The sequence below is a fragment of the Aptenodytes patagonicus genome, chromosome 6, assembly GCF_965638725.1.
Source record: "Aptenodytes patagonicus chromosome 6, bAptPat1.pri.cur, whole genome shotgun sequence".
Classification (NCBI taxonomy): domain Eukaryota; kingdom Metazoa; phylum Chordata; class Aves; order Sphenisciformes; family Spheniscidae; genus Aptenodytes; species Aptenodytes patagonicus.
This window is the reverse complement of record NC_134954.1, coordinates 65,024,496-65,045,166: the sequence shown is the minus strand read 5'-3', so window position 1 is coordinate 65,045,166 and position 20,671 is coordinate 65,024,496. Positions and strand designations below refer to the sequence as shown.

At 36.4% G+C, this 20,671-nt stretch overlaps 1 protein-coding gene across 2 annotated transcripts in view; it reads left to right on the top strand.

Moving 5' to 3' along the window:
* ZNF148 (zinc finger protein 148) overlaps positions 1 to 20,671 on the top strand; it is a 36,441-nt gene extending 15,770 nt beyond the window's left edge. For both annotated transcript variants that reach the window (XM_076343011.1, XM_076343013.1), the window contains exons 2-7: positions 5,722 to 6,067; positions 7,274 to 7,399; positions 10,475 to 10,598; positions 11,266 to 11,349; positions 17,295 to 17,413; positions 17,755 to 20,671. In XM_076343011.1, coding sequence (XP_076199126.1) covers positions 5,738 to 6,067; positions 7,274 to 7,399; positions 10,475 to 10,598; positions 11,266 to 11,349; positions 17,295 to 17,413; positions 17,755 to 19,347 — 2,376 coding nt within the window. In that variant the 5' untranslated portion in view covers positions 5,722 to 5,737 and the 3' untranslated portion in view covers positions 19,348 to 20,671. The remainder of the gene's footprint in view (positions 1 to 5,721; positions 6,068 to 7,273; positions 7,400 to 10,474; positions 10,599 to 11,265; positions 11,350 to 17,294; positions 17,414 to 17,754) is intronic.

Below are 20,671 nucleotides of genomic sequence, written 5' to 3'. Positions count from 1 at the left end.
GTGAGGGGAATCTCGGAGGTAGATGTTTTCATCAGAACAGTATCGAGTTGCTAAAGGCATGTCAGAATTGCTCTTGTGCATCCTGGCTCTCGCGTTTGGGTTGTTGAATCTTAGAAATTATGGTCAAAGGGAGTTTATGGCTATATATGGAAGTAATATTTCTGTCTTGAGTCTTTGTTAGAATCCTTCAGAAGGAGCTAAGGTTTAACCCAGGAAAATAATTAAATTTTAACAAACTTTATTTTCCTGTCTTCCTCAACCTTCCTTCATTCTATTTTGCCCTGGAAAAACAGGGAGAAGTTAATATAGGAAAGCAGTGGAGTGGGATATGGATATAGAAAGTAGCAAATCCTGCTTTTTAATGCTTAAAAAAAAAGTAGAAGTCTTAAAACAACAAAGACTTTTGCAGGAAATTGTTTACAAATAGAAAAAGTCCAGCTTACTTTAAAAAACAGAGAAAAAACATTAAATTAGTTCTGTTCTACAAATAGATATTAAAATGCAGATGATTTTCATATTTTGTCTATTTGTTATTAATCCTTAAGCATATTTTCTTTTTTCATGTCTCATAAATAATATTTTAAATCCTAACTACAGAAACTCAACTCAGTACTGCGTGTATGAATTTTATTTTTAAAGTGAACCCAATTAGTAACTCTGGGTACTTGCTCATTATTAAATAATGCTTTACTACTTGCTTAAGAAAAGAAGGGAGAAGACAGAATAACCCTTACCTACCATCAGTCGAAGTGGAGAAAAAGAGCTGGACCATGTGTTGTACTCTGGTAGCTAACAAGTTTTTCCACTTTCCTTCAGGGTCTCTGTTCAGCTTTACTTCATAGCAACCACCATCCCAGCAGGCTTTTTAAAATCCATTAATGTTTTCTTTTGATTGTATTTTAATTCTTGATTCTGAATTGGAAAGATAGTCACACTTTTCATTTAGTATGTTTTTGTTTAAATGGCTGTTTCTTTAATTAGGAATATTGTCTTTACCACTCAGCTCTCCAACTTACTGCACCAGTAATCTTTCGAAAAACTGATGTCAGGGTTACTGAAATGAATAGTTCTGAAGTACTGCCGTAGGGTTTGGCGTAGCAGCAGTTTTTGAAAGGAAGCAGCATGGTTCACTGGCTGTGGATGTTCTGCAAGCAGCTGTGGAGCACTGTGTGAAAAGAGAAGGTGCTGGGGTGATCTGGGAGACCTTTTCTGTGCAGTCCCTCCCCTTCCCCTTTCTCCTCCCCCAAAATGTGTGCACACCCAGGAAGCTCTGCCTGTAGGTGTCTCTTGTGAAATGCTTTGCCTAGAGTAAAGGTTTGGAGAACCTCTACCAAGTAAAACGGATACTTTAAAGATTTTGTTGGTAGCTTTTTTTCCTCTCAGTGTATAGAGAAACTATATATTCAAAGAAAAATCATATGATTATTTGGTGAAGCTTAAAAGAGGTTCTGAAATTCCATGGAAAACATCTCTGCAATAAGGATAACAATGTTTTATGCCAGGAAATGTGCTTGTGTGTGTCAGTATGTGGTTTGTATTTTTGTAGCTTCCCTCAAGATAATCTCAGAATAAGTTGATCTTTATTTCATGGATGCATCTTGCACTTAAAATACATATTTAATCTTTGCAGGCTTGGTAAAGTGAGCTTGTTTGAATGCTTTTAACTTACATTTTCTTTATCACACTGTCATTCGTCCAAGAACACTTCTCCTCATCTTCAATTTAAATGGGTAGGATTCCTTTTATGTGAGGCAAAAGGTGTCAGTTGACAAATTACACGTTTTACTGAATTGATTGCAATTGGGATACTTCTTGTTTGGATTAACAGCTTATTTTTGTTTGTGGTTCTTCATTTTAAAACAGTTCCTGTGTGTCATTGCGTTTCATCACTTAGAATATGCAGCCTAACACTGAGTTCTCATTATTTTTCTATGAAAAGCCAGATGTTTGAGAGCCTGATTTAATAAGCAGTATGCTCACTGTACCAGCTTCTGATATGACTCAAGGTCATGACTGGAAAACAACTTGAGTGCTTTTGGTTGCATGACTCTACTAAGCCTACTAGTCAGGGTGAGAAAGAAAAAGTTTCCATATGCTTGACAACTGAGAGAACTAACAAGACCAATAAATACCAGTACACTGCTAGGTTCTCTTCTGGGCAGCTGCTCTATCTTGCCAGCTGTCCTAAGATCCTGCATGTCACAAATCTTCCTGCCTCTGTTGGTGAGAGTAGCTGGCTCGTCTGCACTCTTAAACACTCAGTCTCTCCATTTGCATTTGCCTGCCTACCTTTCTGCCAGGAAACAGCTTTAAATCCAGGATTTCTGCAATTCATACCTAATTTCAGAGTGATATGGCAGTATCCTCCATGTGGAACAACCTTCTGTGCTGTTTTCATCAGTGGCTTGAGCAGACAGATTAGGGCCACCGTGTTCTCACACTTGATGCTGTTTGTTCTCCCTTGAATGTGTTTCAGCATCCTGAGTTCTTGTATTCTAGTACCTGTCCACGTCATTTCTCTAAAGAATCTGCAGTGAGCTTATGCTGTCACATTACTGTAGTGTGGAACAAAAGCATAGTGAATGACGATCTGTGTAAGATGTACCCTGAGTATGGACTAACTCGGGATAAAGGCTGAAATGAATAAATATATCTGCTTGTTTTCCTTGGAGTCTGTCTTTCATGCTACATTTTTAAAATGCCCTACCTAAGAAACCAGTCTCAACCTTAGATCTTTTGCACCATCTCTTATCAAATAATGGCTCCATAGGAGACAGATTCTTAAGAACTTCAGTTCCTCCTCGCATTTCTTACATGGCAGAAGATAATCCACACTGATACGATGATAAATTCATTCTCATTTTCCTCTTCTAGGAGCGCTAAGGTCTGTTGTTGCAAGATCTCTCTGGGAGATCTGCATTGGTGGAAAAAATACAGCCTTAGTGCTGTGCCAGGCTTGTTTTTTGTTTGTTTGTTTTTGTTATTGCTGAGAAACTATCGGTATGGCTTCCTAGTTACCTCCAAAAAATACTCCATGGGTTATATAATGTCTGCAGGTGGCTGTGTGGCATACCAGACACGCATTTTCCCTTGAAGACGTGAAATCTCATTCTCTTACTATAAAGTGGATTAACTTGGGAGTGAACTTGTCACCTAGCACTACCTGAGATCACTTAAGGCATTAAGGAATTGTTGTCCATTTTTGAAGACAGATGCTGTGAAAATCAAGAGTAAGATTTCAAACTTCTTTACGTTAGAATTGCAGAAGAACAAAAAAGGACAAATTGCAAGCATAAATGTTCTGAACAGAAATTTTCCCCCAGTTGTCCTCCTGTCACAGGCTTTTTTTGGTCCCTAGAATGTGCTTTTACGTAGGAAGGAAGAATATTAAAAATTTTGATGACTTTGTCATATATAAACAGATTGAGCTTGGTGACTCGGTCCTCCTGACTTCCAGCAGAGGAAGGCTTACTAAAAAAAAAAATCTAATTGACTGAAAAGCTTCTTTCTTTGGCGTGCCTCTTAAATATTTGAAACTCTGAGAAGTCAGACCATCCTGTCTGTCAGCCTTTCTATGATATATTCAGAAATTTAGAACCTCTCACGATAGAGAATAGGGACAAATGTTCTTTCACTTTCAAGTTATACGAGTTATACGCAACTCAAGTTGTGCCAGGGGAGGTTTAGATTGGACATGAGGGAAAATTTCTTTACTGAAAGAGTGGTTAAACATTGGAACAGGCTGCCCAGGGAAGTGGTTGAGTCAGCATCCCTGGAAGTATTTAAAAGACGTGTAGATGAGGCACTTAGGGACATGGTTTAGTGGGCATGGTGGTGTTGGGTTGACGGTTGGACTCGATGATCTTAGAGGTCTTTTCCAACCTTAATGATTCTGCAATTCTATGATTCTATGATGTGAGTTGATACCAGAAGGTGTTAATGGGCTTTTTTTTTTATTTGTTGGGGTGTGTGGTGGGTTTGTTTGTTTCTTTCTTTCTTTGTTTTTTTAAGAAATTGAGTGAATTTTGCTTTCAGAAGGTTAAGAATTAGTAGTAGTAGTATGTGAAACAAAGTATAACGTAGCAAAACTTTGAGGTCTTTTTCAGCTGTTTCTGCCGGTGGCTTGCATTCCTACCAAGTACTCTGGGATCTCTCCTGAAGAAAGACCACTATTTATTTTGTAAAGTCAGTGTAGTTTGGTATAAGCAAATCTTCACAAATGTTTAAGATACATCGTGAATTTTCAAAAGATTGGAAAGTGATCTAATGGATCAAACTGAAAATTAAAATTTAAACATTTCATGTACATTTGTTTGATCCAGTCTTTTCGCATGTTGGCAGGCTGTTAAACTGGCAGGGGGTTATAGTGGTGCAGTTCTGCAGGGTGATGGCCCTGCCAATTCCAAGCAGAGAGACTTGATTTCTTTGGTTATGAGTTGATGTCATCGAGAGCTGCAGGGAAAGAAGCATAGCCTCTGATTTAAAACTGAAATGGAGATGGAGCCTTTCACCATGCTGCACCCTTAGGGGGACAGAATTTGAAGCTGATGACTAGCAATATACCAACATCACAGTTATATCGTAATTCTGAATGCCTCAAAATCAAAGGTGCTGATGCTATTGTAATACTCCGCAAGATACCCACCTTGTGCGTTGGCTAGGCCTGCTCTCTGTTGTCCAGCTCCGCTGTGCCTCTGCTCCCATCCCTGTGTCTGCTGTAGCCTTCGTATAGCCTTTGCCCTCCAGCTGTGGGGAGAGAGAGGGATGGAGGAGGGACGTCTGTCTGTCTGTGTCTGAAAGGAGTAGACCAGAGCACTGTGGAATGGGTAGAAGTTATGGGCCTGGGGAACAGGGTGAAGGAGGCTGGCTGCTGTGACTGGACATGCAGTATGCCAAGGAGAAGAATCATCTTAGGACTGCCTTGCATGTATAATAATAAGTAGAATAAGTAGATGCTGCCACTTCCAGCTTCACAAAAGCCTGCTGCCTTGTTAAAAATTGTTAAAAAACAATTAATAATGCCATGACACTTGTTGGAATATTATGATTTTATTATCTATCTGTATATCATGTCAATGTAATGGTATTGCTATTCATGACTGGAATTCATATTTCCTGACGAATGCTCCTGCTTAGTGGGTGTGAAAGTGAATGCCTTTTTTATAAACAGATTTGACCTCTCTATAATCTTTCTCTGACATATACCTTTAGCCAGAAAGTTGCCTTTTCTCTCACTTGCGGATATTAAGATGTTCCAGCAGCTACAGTATGCCCTGGGGTAGCAGTTGTGAAAGGGCACTAAAAGGACAAGGAAGTAGGGAGAACAGGACCAATATGAAAGAGGCATTTGTAAAAGACAGTCAAAACGGGAAAAGGGAACAGAGTAAAAAGGGCACACAGGAAAAAAACATTTTCTAAGGAATGAGAAGGAGGAATTAGCTATCACTTAATTACCAGAATTTTGCCAGTAATCAGAAGGCACTTTGATTTGAAACTTTTTATTTGAAAGTGTTCATTTGTGTACATGTGCATGTGTGTAAAAGGAGAATCTTTTCATGTTGGACCAAGATATCCAATTTTTCGCTTTTATTTGGATATCAATTTTAGGAATGCATGTGTGTATGTAGAGTACTGACCGAGTTCTTATAAATCGTTTTTTCAGTAAAAATTTTAAGCAAGAGCACCAATTGTAGATGTTTACTATTAAAACTTTCTTTGTAGGTTATTGCACTTAAGAATGAACATTGAAGACAAGCTGGGAGGATTATTTCTTAAATGTGGTGGCATAGACCAAATGCAGTCATCCAGGGCTATGGTAGGGATGGGTGCAGTATCTGACCAGTCTGGAGTATCGGGAGAACGGCAAGAGGCAGTGCTTCAGGATCGGACTATGGCGCACCAAGAAATTCTTGCAACAGATGAAGTGTTACAGGAAAGTGAACTTCGACAGCAAGAGATGATTTCACATGATGAACTCATGGTCCATGAGGAGACGGTAAAAAATGATGATGACATGGATACGCAAGATAGACTTCCTCAAGGGCTGCAGTATGCTGTTAATGTCCCTGTAAGCAATTTCTTTGTGAAATATTGGAGAAATTACTAGGAAGCTTGATCTGGTAGTCTAATCCTACTCTGGCAAGAATCTATTAATTGCTTGTTTAGATTTTGATTATCAAAATATTTATGAATGGATGCTATTTATGAAAATGTCATTTGCCTCTGGCTGTGGATAAATTTTGCCAATTAAGTATAATCTTTAAGTATCTGTTTTATAAATATTTTATAAGCAAGCTGTTACCATAGAAGTAATGCGTTAAAATGTGCTCTTTTAAAAACATTTAATGTTCGAGCGTAACTACAAACCAGAATAAATAGCGTTATTAAAAGGTGCATACTGTTTATGCTGTTCATAGTACTATTTAGTTTCTTTTGCTATAGGAAGCATCTTGTATGTTTTCAAAGTATGTGGACGCTTAGCAGTTGCATTCACACTGCAGGTTGGACTGTGACACTTCATACATGACCATAAATATGCCCCTCCTCGATATCTCATAGAAGGTGTATCTCAGCTTTCCCAGAGAGAATATAGATGACTTCCTTTTTGAAAACAGAGCATCTGTCTGTAATGCAGCACATCATCACTGTTACCCTTCAAACATAAAGGATAATTACCAGGACTTTAAAAGCAGATAGCCTTATACACGAAGAATAATCTTTAGAAAGGTAGCATTGTTAAAACACTACTCTGTTAGCTGTAGATCAGGTGATTCAGGCATTAGAAAAATGTAAGAGTATCATGCTCTTTATTAAAGTTTACCTTAGATTATTTTTTGGAAAAAACTTCATTAGCACTATTCTTGTTTTCTTAAAAAATACTTCTGTCTTAAATATATAATAAACTATTCCGTTAAATCTTGCATTGACAACACACGGACTAAAGTAAAATAGGTATGAAAAACTGAATGGTTTTACAGATGGAAGTGATTTTAATATAAGAACTGATCTCAAAATCACCACAGGTCAGAAGGAGAAAAGACTTTGGGAGATGAAGGAAAAGATACATCAAAATGTCACTGTAGAAATTAACTATGCCCTTTTTATTTAAGATACTTATTATTCCTTTCACTTAAATTTCTGAAAGAATGAAGCCACAAGATAATTCCCTTAGAAAAAGGTTTTCTGTTTCAGCAGTTTGTCATCTTCTAAAATTGAAAAATTGCTTTTCTGTAGTGAGAACCTTACCTGAAACTGGCACTTGGTATCTTAACAGATCAGTGTAAAGCAAGAAATTACCTTTACTGATGCATCTGAACAACAGAAACGAGACAAAAAACAAATACGAGAGCCAGTAGATTTGCAGAAAAAGAAGAAAAGAAAACAGCGTTCACCAGCAAAAGTAAGACATTGATTTGGCAAAACCAAGATTAAAAGAACCTGAAGATTTGGTTGACTATGACTAATTTCATTAGCATTTGAAGTAGTTAGGCTGGAAATTGTTTGTTTGCTCAGTAAAGATGCAGTTCTGAAGTTCACCAGAGACCCAAAACAAAAACTGATATAACAGTGTTTTTCTTTGAACTCCTTTTAGCAACATGAACCCTTGACATATTTTAACATCTGTCTCCAGGCAGTTCTCTCTCCAAATATTTTTTTTTAAATTATGAGTCAGTAGCTTTGTAGACAATTTATAAATCATTACTCTGTATCTATCTAATAATAGTTGTGCTTTTCTGTAAGCCTGATAATTTTATATGCTTCATGCATAGTAGTGAAAAGTTTTTAAAAAGAAATCTAAAATGATAGTTTTGAAAATTCTAAAAAGTTTACTAATATATATAAAATAATTTACCAGTAGGGAATATTCCTGTGGTCATAATCATCTTCATATATGTATTTATTTATATCAAAAGATTCTTACCATAGCTGCTGGTTTGTTACTTCAAAATTTGTTTTGTAGATCCATTCATGAAGAGTATGTATCCCTGTATGTCTGAAAACAATTTTCTTCTATTGAGACGCACTTCAGATAAATCCAGAATCATTTCACCTCATGAGGTAGCAGTGTTATATCTTCTAGTAATTCCCCAAATCAGTATTAATCTTCAGACTTAAAATAGAACATATACAGGCTGCTCTGATAGGCAAAACTCAGTTATATATGATCACACAGCAGCATTAAAATAAGCCTACTCTGAAATCAACCCAGACTGTGTATACATTGAAGGAAAACTCACCCTAACACCAAGAAAAACTCCAAAACCTCCTTTTTGTTGGCCTGGGAGTGGGACCTCTCAGTCCTCCTCAAAGCACTGTCAAATTAGGTTGCACCTGTAGTATTCTTAGAAAGTTGAGAAATTGTTTCAGATTGGGTGCGGAAGCAAGTTCCAAATCCTGTGCATCAAGATACTTCTCCCTTTGATAGGAAAAGGAGACCTAGGTTGAGTACCTCCACAGATCACTTCCATGGAAACATGGCAAGGCAGGAGAGGCATGTGTCCCTCTTTCTACAGACGTGTACTTGCATGCTTCCTTTTTATCTCCCAATCTGTCAGTGTTAGTCTCTGAGATGACAAAAGATTGAAAAATGATCAGGAGAATCGTTAAACAGGTTCTTTCGCAGTCTCTCTTCCCCTTTTTTTTCAAACTTGTCAGAGTAGAAAGGCAGAAAGAAGTTGAAGGACTGACATAGGTGAGAGCCTACTGCAGTTTAAGTTAGTATTCCCAGAGTAATGTGGTTGATTCTCCATCCAAACAGCAGCTGGGACTTTTACAAATGGAAGTCAATTAACATACCGAAACATTTTAAATTTTATTTTACATTAATGTAGTCATCATATAAATAAAAAGTCAATAGCTTTTATGAATCCTGTCTACTTTTCCCTCTTCCATGCACGCAAACACATGTGCATGCGCATACACACACGCACGCGCGCGCACACACACACGCACAAGCTTTTTGTTGCTTTTGTTAGGAAAACTGCACTGACAAAGTTAACTTTCTTCATTTAAGAGGTGGTACAATGAATGGATGCAGTAGAACAGCCCAGGTTCAGGATAACCGTGAAATTAAGTGTATTTTCTGCACAATTCTTTTAAAATTTCAATATTCTATATGAAAAACATTTCATAACATGTATTTAAATTTATTTTAAATAACCAGTCAGTGTTTCATTGGCTGTATGTTGTTACAGAACAGAGTTTTTATAATTGTCTGTATCTGTGACTTACTGGAGCTGTAACGTACCAATCTTACAAACGTATGAATGTGCTTGTCCTTCAGAGTGAATGCACAAGAATTTGTTAGCTCGAGACTTTCACTCTTGCTGAGTTTTGATGCAGCAGAATTAAAAATTGTTTAAGTAGATCCTACAGTATTTGCTACTATTGCATAGATAACTATTTCAGTTATTGACTCTCTCTTTCTCATCACTGTCATTATCATAAAACTTGAAACATTGTAGCTAATCAAATTGCAGATGTGTTTCCCCAGCAGACTTTTATTTTTTGTTAATAACAAGGGACTAAACTGTTTTACTTAAGGTTACTTAAGCTCTTCTTTATAGTTCTGTTTCCAGTTAAGTAAGACTTTTGGAAATGTAATTTGTTTACTGGATTTCTTACTCTCTTGCCAGAGGTAGTAGAGAGTTTGGGGTTTGGTGGGTTTTTGTTTGTTTTGTTTTTTTTTTTTTGACAAATTAGAGAAAACCTGTGATGAGCTTTATTGAATAAGGTAGATACGGTGCAATTTTTTTCATTTAAGTTTTTTCAACTTTATATGAAAATAGCGGCTTGCTTTGACAGCAAAGCAATTGAGTGTGGCAAGTTGAATTCGTCAAAGAGATGCTCTAATATGAATATTGAGTGAGCAATATTTTATTGAGGGGAAAACTTGAAAGGGGAGAAGAATAATACTATTTTCTTGGTTGTTTGGCTTTGGGGTTTTGGTTTTTAAAATACAATTTTGTCACCAAGACTCTTGGTATTATGTAGATATAGATAATTTGTATGACTATCCTGGATAAGTTTTCATGCCTTTTAGCAAACATTAACAATCTTGATTTGAAAAAAGACTATAACTTTTCACTTTTGCTTTAAAATATGATTATCCATGGTTCAGTGCCCAGAGGTGGTTTGGTTACTTTGCATCCTTTCCAACAGACGGACAAAGTAAACAGTAGCATATAAAGTGACTCAGCTGTGAATAGGGGAGCTCTGAGCTGATTTTCCATGAGCTGCTTTTGTCTCTGTCCTGTAGAAATCTCTCAATACACAACGAGACACAAGTTGGATTGGACTGCAATTGGAAATGTATACTAAAAGCCTAACACATAGCTTTGTAGAAATTAGCATTGTTTTACCTGAAATATTTAAATTTTCTGCATCGAAAAAATTAATGTGTTTTTTTTTTTTGTAGTTAATAAGACATCTTTAGAGGGTAGTGTGAGAACAAATTTTACTCTTTTTAAAATAGATCCTTACAATAAATGAGGATGGATCACTTGGTCTGAAAACCCACAAATCTCATGTTTGTGAGCATTGCAATGCTGCCTTTAGAACCAACTACCATTTACAGAGACATGTCTTCATTCATACAGGTACTGCTTGACTTCAAATTTGTCTTTTCTACTATATAAAGAGTTGTTTACTTATGTTAAAAATGTTTTCAGCTCTATGCGAATTTCAGTTTTAAGAGTGTAGCTAACTTGGCATCTAAGCTTAGAGATTCCATGCACCAAAGTGTCAAAAGAATACCAGAAAAAAGAAAAAATCAACATATGTTTAACAAACTGAAGACCTAGCTGTTTACAAGGTTTCTTTTCTTTCTTTATCAGAAAGTAATGGGTTGACTTGTAGCCTAAGTGCCAAAATTGACCCCTTTGTAAAATGTGCTCCGGCTGCTTATTTGCCTGATGAGGTATCTCTCTGGTTCGGAGAAGTGAAAAAGGTACTTACTATTATAATAGCTTGCCAGTATCCTGAATGCAGTCTTATGCCAGCATCGTGATTGATCTTGTTCATGAGGAAATTACAGCCATTTCGGATCACTCTTCCGTGCTAGTCTTAATGTGACTCTTAGGCTCATGGAAAGAATTCTGCAGTTCATATACTTAGTAAGGCTAATGTTTTTTGGTATTAGAGTATTTTTGGAATTCGCTCAGATGCTGGTTTTTTTAATAGACATTTTAATATTCCTCAAAAGTAGTTATCAGAAACAACAGTGTGTAGTTATTAACTTATGGATGTGGAATTATATTGTTCAAGGTGAAAAACCATTTCAGTGCAGTCAGTGCGACATGCGTTTCATACAGAAGTACCTGCTACAGAGGCATGAGAAGATTCATACTGGTGAGTATAGTGCCTTGAGTATCTTTACTGGCGTGCTTAAAAACTGTTTCCCCACTCAGGCAAGGTTTCTGGTAATAAGTATGCAGCCTAAAACCCTGTTGTAGTTTGTCTTAACAGATATTACAAAACTTTAAAAAACAAATTAGTTTTGTGCTTTCAACTTGCTCCACTTTTCTTTGGCTGTAAAGTGAGTACAAACTCTAGTAAGCAAATCTGAAAGTAGTATTCTATAAATAACCCCTGAGTAGCAAATCCTGAAGTTTGTGCATTCATAAAAGTCAAGGTTTGTTAAGCAGTTCTATCTTTTGTTGTATCAAGTTAATTCAGACAACGGGGACTTCCAAATTACATTTCAGTAGATTTATCTGTCTATTTATTTATTTATTTTGGAATTTGATGGAAAAGTGCCAGGACTAAAATGGCCAAAATGCCTAACCCCAAAGGTATTAGTATCAGCTTTACTTTGCACTTTTTTTTTTCTTTTTTGATAGTCAGAACTGTTCTAAAAATAAGAGCCTTAGTTTAAAAATGTGCAATATAGGTCAAATAATGCCCGAAGTTTTAAGCCAAAGAGAGTTAAAGTTTATACATGTTTATTTTTTCATCTTCTTGCACCGCACAAAACCACATTCTTTAACAGGTTTGGCTTCATTGGGTTTTTGGCATTTTGGTGCATGGCCTTTCAATCCCTCTTTAAATATTTTGTAATATGGTCCCTCTGGACTAGATGCCAATTTCTCAGCCTCTTTTTCAGAAAAGCAGAGCTGGTGAATGTGCACAGTGTTTCTTGGCTGTAGCATTTAAATGGATATGAAAGCTACTAACACGCAGTGCAGTGTGTGCGTGTGTAAGAGTTGAGAGGGAGAAAAAACTCTGCAAAATGAGTTTTCAGAGCAGTGTACAGGGAGTTACATGCACAAATGCCCTGTTGTTTATGGGATTTTTGTATCCTGGGTTGCCATGAGTCCAGACTAAGTAGGTTTCCTTCAGCCAGTCAGCCACAGAAGAGTCTTCCATTCTTCTGTCTAGTGTCTTTGTTCTGCTCCTAGTCTTTCCTCTGGCTCTGAATTGGTGAACCATGCTGCCTTCACTTTGTGTAGATATTATTCTTGAAAAGAATGCTCATTCACTCTCTTCCGTCTATCTGCCCATCCCACCCCCCCAAAAAAGGCAAAAATTTAAGTGCAGTCTTCATGTTTTTCAGAAGATTTTTTTTTTTTTTTTTTTAGTGAGGATTATTCCCTGTATGTGGCTTTGAAAATGAGAGTCTGGGCAATATAGTTAATTAACACTTGACTGCAAATATTTTATAAATGGATGTAATTATCTTTTTAAATTCAACTTTTAGCTCTAATGAGAATTCTGTGTTGACTGTAAGCTTTGGAGGGAGGGTGTGGTGGTGGGGTTGCAGGGGTTTTTGCCAGCTCTTACATATACTAGTCTTTGTTTAGCAGAGAATAAGCTGCCATTTAACAAATTAACCATATTGTTATCTGACTTTTTAGATAACTATGTTTTCCTCCTTTCCTGAGCATCCTGAGGTATAGTTTGGTTGTTTCTCAGAAAATTGAAGATGGTGATTGTGTTTAAATTGTTGAATTATGGGTGTTTTCCTAGGTGACAGCTAGTAGCTGGTTAGGAGAAAACATGTAAGACCCAGCTTCCAGGAGTGGAAGAAGTTTTCTTGAAGTCCATTTAGTTAGCAAGTATTTGACAACTGCTTAATTTTTGAATTGGCCCAGTTACAGTATAGCTAATTGGCATTCTACATACCTGTCTCAGCTTTCACTTCTATATGACAATATTCACTACTGGGCCTTAGCTGTTTGCGTAGCGTTACTCTGTTGTTCAGGACTGCATAATTGAACCCATCCAGAAAAGCTGAATTTTCAGCTTGGTTCTCTCACCAGAAAGTGAGCAGTGGGTCTGTGTTTCACTTTGATGGAAGTAAAGGAAAGCTCTCTTTCTATTATTCATACTCTTCTAAGAAATAGTCCTTATAAATTCAACATTGTATTTTTTTTCTTTTTATTTTGCATTTTTATCTCTCTGGATGACCACTTTTAGCACCAGCTTTCGTACAGTGTTCAAAACACTGATGAAGAACAGAATGTTTCTTACTCTTTAAAAGATGTTTATCAAATTTTCCTGTTTCTTTTAAGCCAATTGAAGACAGCGGTAACACTTAGAAGCCCCATTTTATGCCTGTTACAAGCCCTGAATTTACAGGTGCTCCAGCGAGTTCCAGTGTGATTTGAATTTGGTTCTCTGAACCACTCCTTCAAATGAAATGTTATGAGGGAGTTAGGAAGCAATCAATGAACAGCCTTATTCTGTGTAAATAATTAAATAGTTGCATCTAAAAGCAGACATTGCATTAATACAAAATTCACTTACTAGAAATAATTGTATGTAGAGGAGGGCAGCAGTGCTAGAATGCTGCTGCTAAACTTGTCATTAACGGTACAGAAAATCACCATTTCAATTGTAAGAGAGGGAAGAGTCATTGGTACACAAATATTTTCATATTTTGAGTTTACTAGGCTCACGAAGATGCTGAATGGTTTTTTGTTTTGGTTTGTTTTTTTTTTCCCAAATATGTCTGCTTTCTTTTTGCTTAGGGATGTTTCTATACACCATACCCACTCATGCATTCATATGTCCTAATTCCGTAACCCACCCTACTTTCCATTTTAAACACAAAAAATGAGATTACATTTTTTAAAAAATAAAGCAACATTGGGGCTAACAATTCAAGCGCCTTATTATTCAGTCATGCTGCTTTTTTATTGCCTTCCTTGGTATTTTATAATTTGTATTTTGTCTGTTTAGATTTTAAAATACCTGGGGGTTTATAATTGTTACAGCCTTCATACACATAGTATTCGTACTACACTTTATAAATAGTTCTATTGCTCAGTTTTAGTAGATTTCCAATGTAGACACAAAACATAGGCTGTTTCCATAAATAATGCAGATTATTGTATTGTATTTTTAAATTTTTACTTTTTTTTCTACATCTGATTCTTTCCCACTCACCAAGACATTTCAGAAAAATATGTCCTGAATTGTCCCTACATTAGCAATAAGTTATTATTAATGATCTCCTCCATTTGCAATAGATCCTGTTTGAAAAGTACAACAAGATTTCAGAAGGCATCTGAAGTTTCAAGCTTCTGCTAGGAAGAAATTATTACAGGAAGCATGTCTTCATATTAATTTTTAATCTTTTTCTAATATTATCTTCCTTATGAAGATTAAAGCAAGAATTAAGTACAGTATCAGTTTCACAAAGTGTTTCTTAATCTTACTTCCAGAGTGTTCTGGAATTCTACTGAAGATGACTATTTTCTGTGTTGTACTGAGTAATTCAAGGGCAGTGTCCCCAGACTTTTCTTCCTGTTGAGGCACGGCCAGCAGTGCCTTCATATGTACTCTCAAAGTCTCCAAAATAGCTGGTGGTGGTAGTACTCTACAACAAAAAACCTCAGAAGCCCTGTTTGGCCCTATTTAAGCCTTGAAAAGGGAACAGGTAGCTGGGAGAGTCTGCTGCCAGTAAATAGCTGGCTCGAGTAGGCAAATGCTAAGGAACTCTGTGACCATTCACTTACAGGAACGGGTGTAAGGCTGAAGGTAAGTGTATCAATGAAGCGTTCTGCATTCAAGACTTCCTGGGATAGCGGGATAGCTCCTTAGAGGGCTCTTCAGAGCTAGAACAGGACTGAGCTGTCTTGCTGCTCTGACTTGGTTTGGCTTCTGTAAGGCTCAGGGTAGTTTTCATCCCAAACAGCTGCTCCTTTCTCTAAAAAAGTTTAAGATGTGAAAGCAAACTTCCAGACAATGTAAGGAGAGTTGTTCAAAGGGGCGACTTAAAAGAAACATGAAGTAGAATAGTGGAGCAAAGGGAAAGAAAACAGTAAGTAAAGGATTAAGTAGTTGTCTTCAGGAATGGAAGGGTTCCCGTGTATTAAACTAGAACAACGAGACCTAAACCTCTTGCTTCATCTTTAGAAGTGAAGACAGGGATTGGAATTTGATTCAGAAAGTCTCAACAGGCTTGGTGCAAGTAAAACACCGTAGTTGTAAGGGTGCCTAACGAATAAAGAGAACATGAAGAATGAAACTGGAGTTTGAAAGTTAGAGTTTGATAGGCCAGAGAGGAGGATTTGCTTATAGACAGTACTAGAGAGGATTATACGATAGGCGTTATAATTTATAAAGGGTGCTGAAAAAAGCAAAATTCTATGGTGATTATTAATAAGCAAGAAATGGTAAAAGTTAGTCTCTGGCTAAATGTGAAAGAAGAGTTAGGATGCTGAGGTTGTGAGCCTGTAGAAAAAGAACTGATGGAAGCTGAGAGATCTTAGGAGAGGAGATAATTTGTTTTAGGAGAGAATAAATTGGAATAATTTAATCCAAGAAAGGGATTGGCTGAGAAGCCACATGGAGAGGTAAGAATTAATAATTGGAAATAGGGCATAGGCTTACAAAGAGAGAAGTTTAGAAATTGCTTGGAATTAAAAAGGTTGAAACTCTGGGCATTAATGATCTGACTAGGAGCAAATGTGTGGGTGATACAGATACCTTCCATTCTAGTTTCTATAAATACTGGCATCTTATTTTAAGGTACCGTATTTCCATTTGTAGAAGGATGTGGCTAAATATCTCTATTCTAAATGGAAAATATGCACTCTAACAACATTTTAAATAATAAAATAAAATGTATTAACATTTTAATAATTAATTATTAGTAATAATAAAATTAGTTAATAAAATAATTTTCAAGAATAAAACTACCTCAGAAAAATAGAAATAGTCTGCATATTTCTGGAAACAAAAGATAGACGGTTTATATCCCAAAAATCAGTATCCAGAACAAAGAGGATGTTGACAGATGCTGCCAAGACAATCCCTGATCTCTATGTCAGCGCAAAAGATTTCATAGTAAATATTCAGGGGAAAGATTACTGTTGTTCAGGGTGAGTTCTGTTAAGTAATAGTGAGCTTTTGTAAAAGCAAACCTAACTTTTCAATGCACTTGGAATTTTTAGGTTTTGTCAGAGAAACCTAGAAAATAAAAATATCAGAGGGAAGATGTAAGACAAAAGTTAAAAGAAATATAAAGATAGAGTTACTACATGTTCTGAAAGGATCATTGCAGGGCTTCTTTGTGAGGAAAAATAAGGGGAGAACTGAAGATGTATTCAGGGCAATGAATATTGTCTGAACAAATATTTCATGAAAGTAAACAACAAACAAAACAGCCAAACAGAAAAACCTGTGAGTTTGCCAGCGTCAGTTCAGCTACAGAGGTTTCTTGTTTTCAGCTTAATTTTTTAAATAAAATATTTTAAAATTAATTAATTAATTTTAAAAAACGAAAATAAAATAAATAAATTTGTGTTCCAACCAAAATTTTAGGATTTTTTTCAGAGCAGTTATTTAAATTCTAAATACAGATAAAGGAAAACAAATTATTGAAAATACAGAGTACCCTACAAAAAATCTAAATTAAAAGCTTGGAAATGCATAATTTTCTTCTAGAAGGGATTGGTTTGAGTTAAATGAGTTGGTGAGAGAATTGAGGTATTTTTATACAATCTTCTGCCCTAAAAAAAATTATGTAGCAGCAGTTTAGGAAGGCTATCTTTGTAGTTCTTCATTTGTTAGGTTTAAGACAGATATCTGCACCTACATTAGAAAGAGGGGGAGAGAATCTAGTTTTAAAGGTTTTTAGTGTGAAAGCTTACCATAATTTTGAAGCATCAGCTACTGAGTCCTGGGAAAATAGTGATGTGAGCAAGCCCTATGTTATTTTTCAACAGCAACAGACTAAGTCCTCTTCTTTATTACTTCTAGTAGAGAATGTAGTATTTGACCTGGTAATGTATGGAAGAACACTGATTTATTTTTTTAGATTAATATTGCTACGTGTTTTTTATCAGGTGAGAAGCCATTTCGTTGCGATGAATGTGGTATGAGGTTTATTCAGAAGTATCACATGGAAAGGCACAAAAGAACTCACAGCGGAGAGAAGCCTTACCAGTGTGAATATTGTTTGCAGGTAAGATGACTAAATGAAATCTTTCGCAATTAAAGAACAAAACACCAGTCAATTCCCAAGTAGTACAGGTAGGACTTTCTCCAGGTGTTGTAGTCATGTGCATACAAATAAATGTATAGAGAATGTTTTTGCTGTTAAGGTGGGTGGTCTTGGTGCACAGCTGGAGCAGAGTCACAACTGTCTGCGCTTGATTTTATTGATTATATACTGTTGTTTGACACTTCATTAGAAGTCGGTAAAGTGGATGTATTGTGAAGTAAATTTGTTAGAATGAAAGGTTTCTTTTCTTTCTGCTAATATATTTATTTTCCTATAATAATAATAATAAAAATCTTTTGCAGTATTTCTCCAGGACTGATCGTGTGCTGAAACATAAACGTATGTGCCATGAGAACCGCGACAAGAAACCGAACAGAAGTGCCACCAAAGTTGGCTTTTTGCCATCGGAGGAAGATTCTGGTTTCTCTACGCCTATGAAAGACAGCTCCTTGCCAAAGAAGAAAAGGCAGAAAACAGAGAAAACAAAATCTGGGGGTAAGGAAAGTACAGATAAATCAGAACAGAAGAAGGACAAAAATGACTATTTGCCTTTGTACTCTTCTAGTACTAAAGTAAAAGATGAATACATGGTAGCGGAATATGCTGTTGAGATGCCACATTCTTCGGTCAGCGGGACGCACTTGGAAGAAGCAAATTCTGGAGAAATACACCCACCTAAGCTTGTTCTCAAAAAAGTTAACAGCAAGAGGAGTCTGAAACAGCCACTTGAGCAAAGTCAAACCATTTCACCTTTATCCACATACGAAGACAACAAGGTTTCAAAGTATGCCTTTGAGCTTGTGGATAAGCAAAGTTTACTGGACTCTGAAGGTAATACTGACATTGATCAAGTTGACACGTTACAGGAAGGGCCCAGTAAACCTGTACACAGCAGCACTAATTACGATGATGCAATGCAATTTTTAAAGAAAAAGAGGTATCTACAAGCAGCTAGTAATAACAGTAGAGAATATGCCTTGAATGTAAGTACCATAGCGTCTCAACCTTCAGTAACACAGGCAGCTGTGGCCAGCGTCATTGATGAAACTGCTACAGCCTCAATATTAGACACACAAGCACTGAATGTTGAAATTAAAGGTAACCATGACAAAAATGTCATTCCAGATGAGGTACTGCAAACTCTGTTAGATCATTATTCACACAAGGCTAATGGACAACATGAGATATCTTTCAGTGTGGCTGACACTGAGGTGACCTCCAGTATATCAATCAATTCTTCTGAAGTATCTGAGGTCACCCAATCTGAGACAGTTGGAACAAGCTCTCAAGCTTCCTCATCAGATAAAGCTAGTATGTTACAAGAATATTCAAAGTTTTTACAACAAGCTTTGGACAGAACTAGCCAAAATGATGCCTATTTGAACAACCCGAGCCTTAATTTTGTGACTGATAACCAGACTCTTACAACCCAGCCAGCATTTCCTTCCATGGAGAAGGTCTACACGTCTATACCCGTCAATAGCTTTCGATCGGGAATGAACTCTCCATTAAGAACAACTCCAGACAAGTCTCATTTTGGACTAATGGTTGGTGATTCGCAGCACCCTTTTCCCTTTTCAGGTGATGAGGCAAATCATTCTTCTTCCTCCTCTACACAGGACTTCTTGGATCAAGTAACTTCTCAGAAGAAAGCAGAGGCACAGCCTGTTCATCAAGCATATCAAATTAGCTCCTTTGAGCAGCCCTTTAGAGCTCAGTACCATGGGGCAAGAGCTGGAATATCATCTCAGTTTAGCACTGCCAATGGACAGGTGAACCTTCGGGGACCAGGGACAAGTGCTGACTTCCCAGAATTTCCCTTGGTGAATGTAAATGATAGCAGAGCTGGGATGACTTCTTCACCTGATGCCACAACGGGCCAGACTTTTGGCTAAGAAATCTTTGTAAATAATACTGGCACTTTAGAACACATTTGTCAAAAGGGGGTTGCTCTGTATAAGATGGAGTTCTGTACAGCTTTTAAGAGCGCTATGTTAAAACAAAAGTAAGCTGATATTAGCAAGACCAATAACTGCTTCTTTTTTTTTTTCTTTTTTGTTTTTGGTTAGTCACCAGTCATTGAACTGCCTGATATTGGTGCCCCTATCAAAGGCAGTTTATTATTCACTTGTTTGAATCCAGAAAATATTTTACCTTCTATGAAATTTAAAATAAACAAAATCCCCAGGTAAGACTTTCCCCCATGATTGTTTCCTTACTGGTTTCCTTGTATGCTTTGGGAGGACAGTTTATTGTCTGATGCTATTCATATTGTCATTTCTAAGCTTGTCAGCATAGTCATTGCTCTTCAGCAGGGAATCAACATGTACTAAACACACAGAATAAACAGTAAGTTTCAAAGTCAAGCAAATATGGCTTTAAAAAAATGGCATTTTCTAGAAAAATAATTTTTCTTCCATCTCTCTCAAAAATAATTTTAGACCATGTGCCCTTTATTTTTCTTTGCATTACCTTGAGTTGTGTTTGGAGGAAAAAATGAATTCTGATAGACTAACTCTACTATTTAAAAGTCGAATTAATTTAAAATACTTTAAACACTTTTTAAAGCAAAATGCCTAACTGCTAAAGCCTTTACTTCATTCCTGAAGTAATGTGTATTTCTTTGTACAGCTGAATCTAGATGTAACTTTTTAATGACTTTTTCATACGCAGATATCAAGATTTTGAAGTTTTAGTTAAAATACTCTGTAGATGACATTCCCAATTGCATAATGCTTACACAAACTGTGTATTCCAAGATTTAAAAGCTTAATTGTACCTTACCCTACATACTCATAATGATTAACATAGAGCACTTAGTCAACTTGATAGTTTTTGATTTCTCAAAAAATAAAAACATTTTTAGATTTTTAGGTTTGATATGGTTGCATCATTTTAATCTCATACAGCTCCAATTACTCTTTTCAGTATACATTGAGATTGGGTATTCTTAGCTTCTGTAAAAACTGTTTTAATTCTCTGTCTAGAATTTTGACAATTCAGATCATTAAATTTATTGAAGTATCCCCGAAAGCTGAAGAAGTGGGCATTCAAATTCCCTGTCTTTTTAGTGTTTGCTTAGTGAAAGTCATTACAATTTTACCAACCAAAACCGCTGAATAATGCTAGTGGACAGGACTTCTTTTTCCAGCATAGGCGAGTGATCAGAAGTTTTCGTTGCGTTTCACAGTATAAATAAACTACAAAGTTTATTCCTGT